A 4,364-nucleotide genomic window follows, 5' to 3' on the forward strand; every position below is an offset into this window, starting at 1 on the left:
AAATGAGCTGGGGTCGTGTACACAATATTCCCTAACGATTGGATAAAGGACAACTTTCAATGAGATGAAAATTTAACTTTTTCGTACTGGAGGAAGTTCGATCAATCGAACTTTGGACTTGGATCAATCAAACTGGATGAGATCCATCGAACTTAGGCTGGATCGATCCAACTGGTTGAGCTTTTTGGGAAAAGACAAATTCGAGATATTTTGGGAGTATTTTTGGGAAAAAGACAAAAGTGGTTAGTGGGTGGTACAGCTGTTTATATGATCAATCATTTGAATAAGGACAAAAGTGTTCGATCGATCGAAGGGTGGTGTTGGATCGATCGAACTTTGGACTTTTTACTTTTGGTCCAAGTCTTGGATCTATCTTGAAGTGCTGAGATCAATCATTGTTCGATCGATTGAACATTGAAATTACATCGATCGAACTTTGCTGCTTCCCACCTTTGGCTTTATTTGCTTTCTTCTTTCTCCACTTTGCTCCTTTCTTTGTTTAATCCCAGAATTGCTTTAATTAAGCTCTTATTTGGCTGAGTTAGCTTATTTTCGGGATAAGTGCCCAAAAATGGAAATAATTCGAAATCAATCTAAAACGGTAAAGTAAGATAGATAAAGATATTAGAATGCTTAAGCTTAAGGGGTTTAAATACGCACTTTTTATCGCTCATCACAACACAATCTGATACCTGCCGATTATAATAAAGTTGTGCTTGCCGAGTTAGATGACTTAAATGAAGTTTAGAAACTTGTTTTAGACCACATTATGGTCCATAAAGCAAAGGTAATGAAGCCTACAACAAAAGGGTGAAATTCAAATCATTTGCAGAGGGTGATATGATTTGGCAAACAATTCTTCCACCTAGAAAGATAGATAGAACTTATGGCAAATGGTCACCTACTTGGAAGGGACTAAATATAGTCCACCAAGTGTTACATTGAGGCATAGTTGTTAAAGGCTCAAGGCGCACAAAAGCGCAAATGCCTCCTAGAGCTTGAGGCGCAAGGCGAGGCGCGAGCCCGACTGAAGCAAGGCGCACGTTGGAAAAAAAAAAAAAAAACCCACCCAATAAAGTATTAAAGATGCAATAGTATATATAAAGATTTAAAAGTCAACTAAATGAATTACTTAAGTTAAATATTTAACATAAAGATGCCAAAACCAAGTAAATCAAATACTTAAGTTCAAAACAGTGAATAATCAAACATATTAATATAAAGATGCAAAAGTCAACTAAGGAGAAGTATAAGATAAAACTAAAACAAACATAAACATCATTTCTTCCTAAAAAGACAACACCAATGAATCTAAATATCACCCTCGTCATCAATAAGCATAACATCATTTTGATCGTCACTAAATGATTCATAATTCTTAGGATCCTCTTCTATCTCATCTGAATCATCCTCATCCTCATCCACAAGTCGAACTGAAGAACTTCCTGCTCCCTTTGTTGGTAACCGTGAACTAGAACTAGATTTTGATCTAGTAGACCGTTGCGGCCTGCTAGCCTCTCCAATACCAGCAAAATTAGCAACATCACCTTATGTCAAGGAATTATCTTCATAGACTAGATCATGTTCTGCATCAGAATCATCCAACCCCCCCGTCAACCACTCGTTGCTTTCATCAATGTCATCGAGTAAAATGAGATCAAGAGTGTCACGCATATTATATCGACGCCTCAATGCTCTATTGTATTTGATGAACACTAAATCATTCAAAGTTGTTTGAGCGAGCCTATTTCTTTTCTTGTTATGAAGCTACAATAAATTCAACTTTAACTAGTAAGTATAAAAAATTAAAATTTTAACTTTCAACAATTAAATTCTAAACCTAGTTAGTAGATAGTATATACTTACATGCTCGAACACGCTCCAATTTCGTTCACAACCAGAAGAACTGCAAGTAAGGCTTAAAACCTTTATAGCAAACTTTTGGAGAAGTTTTGTTGACTTCCCATAAGCTTCCCACCAATTAGCTATTAAAAAAAATTACTAATGATGTTTAGCAACTTTAGCTTCATCTTTCTATCGACTCTATTGTCAAAATAATTTTAACACTTAGCTATACTAACTTAATATACTTTACCACTTTACCTGGTCCTCATGTACTTCTCTGTCTAATAGCAAAGGGATTACCAAAGAGACCCTCAACTTTAGAATATAAGGACAGCTTCTCAGTAATTTTGTCTTGGTCTTTGACATCTGGGACTAACCTTGCAATGCATGCATACAAACCCTTTGTAATCTCTTCATCTTCTTCAATTTTCGGATTTGAATAAAAGTATTCTGGGTTCAAATAATAACCTACTGCATGCAAAGGGCGATGAAGTTAAACATTACACCTCTTATCAATTATTTCAAAAATATCCTTGTATTTGTCTTCTACTTCCCCAAATGATTTTGCAATGGCTTCTTTAGCCCTATCCATAGCCGCATAAATGTATCCCATGGGAGGCTTTTTCTCGCTATCAACTAATCTCAAAACTGGAATAAGAGGACCGGAAACCTTAAGGCTAAAAATAATGTTGTTCCAAAAGGAAGGCATCAAAACATAAGAAGCAACTCTTTTACCGGCTTCCTCTTTCGCCCATTTACTACGATTCCATTCTTCTGAAGTAAACATCTTTCTCAAGTTATTCTTTTGCTTATGAATACTTGATAATGTGATGAAACATGTAGCAAATCGAGTCTTAGCGACCCTAAGCAACTCCTTTTTATGAGTAAAGTTCCTCATAATGTTCAACAACTTTGGACGCATATAAATATAACTATTCAACTCCACTGCCCTCTGCATTGTTCTAGAGATGGACGGTATTTTACCAATGTCTTCCAACATCAAGTCTAAGCAATGAGCAGCACATGGTGTCCAATACAAATGTGGGTGTTCTTTCTCTAACATCCTCCCTATTTGAAACCAAACGGAAAAAAGAAAAAATGATATAAAGAGAATGAGTAAATAAAAAAAGATTTAAATTATATATTTGTAAAGAATGTAAACTCTAAAAGTTATAAACAATGAACATTCTAACCGACATACTTATTGCTTGATTCACTATTTGTGACGACTTAGACAACATTTGCTACTCCAATGCGGTTTACAAATTTATTAAGTAAGTCAAACATCTTTGCACCATCCTTTGAAAAAGAAGAAGTATCTATCGATTCAATAAACTTGGTTCCCCTTGGACTATTTACTAGGAAATTAAGCAATGTTCTCCCTCTCTTGTCTGTCCACCCATCTGTCATTAATAAGCATCCAAATTTTGACCACTCCTCTATATGGTCATTCATCAAAGCATTGGTATTATCCAATTCCTTCCTAAGCAAAAGAACTCTCACCTCATGATAACTAGGTGGTTTCATGCCAGGACCATATTATCCAATTGCTTTAACAACCTCGGCAAAGCTGTCATACTTAACAGCATTGAATGCAATTCTTGCATCATACATCCACCTTACAAAAGCAGCACACGCTCTTCCTCTCAACTCTTTCTTGCATGCATCATTAATGGTTGTCTGTTTCCCCCCCTCATTTCTTTTTTGTACCACAATTTCCGGTCTGGGAGTGAAATATAAATCAATCGGTCCCTTTTGCTTTTACATCTTTGAGGAATTGACACTAGCACTGCCACTACCTGCACTAGCCACCCTTTTTCCCCGATTGTTAACTTCCATAACGTCATCCTCATCCTCTCCATCAATGAAATTAATTTCATCACTAGGTAACAAATTCATTTGCTCTTTTTATTCCTTTTTCTTACTCATGTACTCTTTGATTTCTTCTCTAACACTAGATGGACATCTTGTGCATGCACTCACATTTCTATACCCTCCAGCTAAGTGTTGCTTAGCCCGATAAATACCTCCTTTTGTAACTTTTGCACAAAAGTTACAAGTGACGGCAATTGTATCTTTCGGATTCTCCAAATGTGAGTAATTCTATGCCGGATCCTTTCTTGAACCATCACTAGGCATCTTTTAAAATACAAACTACAATCAAATTCAAGATGACAAAATAATAGCATCATGTAATCAGTGTCTGCAACAACTCTGACAAAAAAAATAATACAGAACTTTAAAGCAATATTAACATTTCAATTTAAAAAAATAATAATAATAAAGAGCTTTGACAAAATGCAAAAAGCATAATATTATTTCATGCAAAAATAAAAAAAGCAGTGTTGATGCAAAGAGCAGAATATTATTTATATATTATTTCGATCTCAACTTATATATATATAGTTATCATTTTTCATGAATCATGTCAAAACCAAGCTTATATATATATATATTTATCATTTTTCATGAAAGATATGTTGAGATCAAAGCTTGGTTTCGAATATTATTTATATATT

At 34.9% G+C, this 4,364-nt stretch overlaps 1 protein-coding gene across 1 annotated transcript; it reads right to left on the bottom strand.

The window, feature by feature from the left end:
• Window positions 1-1,311: 1,311 nt before the first annotated feature.
• On the bottom strand, window positions 1,312-3,744 carry LOC132270198 (uncharacterized). The gene is made up of 3 exons (XM_059771394.1): window positions 3,645-3,744; window positions 2,350-2,913; window positions 1,312-1,547 (listed from the first exon to the last, which is right to left on the bottom strand). The coding sequence occupies exons 1-3, from the start codon at window positions 3,742-3,744 to the stop codon at window positions 1,312-1,314; spliced, it is 900 nt and encodes a 299-aa protein (XP_059627377.1).
• Between the last annotated feature and the right edge of the window lie 620 nt (window positions 3,745-4,364).

The sequence above is a fragment of the Cornus florida genome, unplaced genomic scaffold (assembly GCF_030987335.1).
Source record: "Cornus florida cultivar Cherokee Brave unplaced genomic scaffold, ASM3098733v1 CherokeeBrave_3.0.0_Hap2_Chr08, whole genome shotgun sequence".
In the NCBI taxonomy this organism is placed as follows: domain Eukaryota; kingdom Viridiplantae; phylum Streptophyta; class Magnoliopsida; order Cornales; family Cornaceae; genus Cornus; species Cornus florida.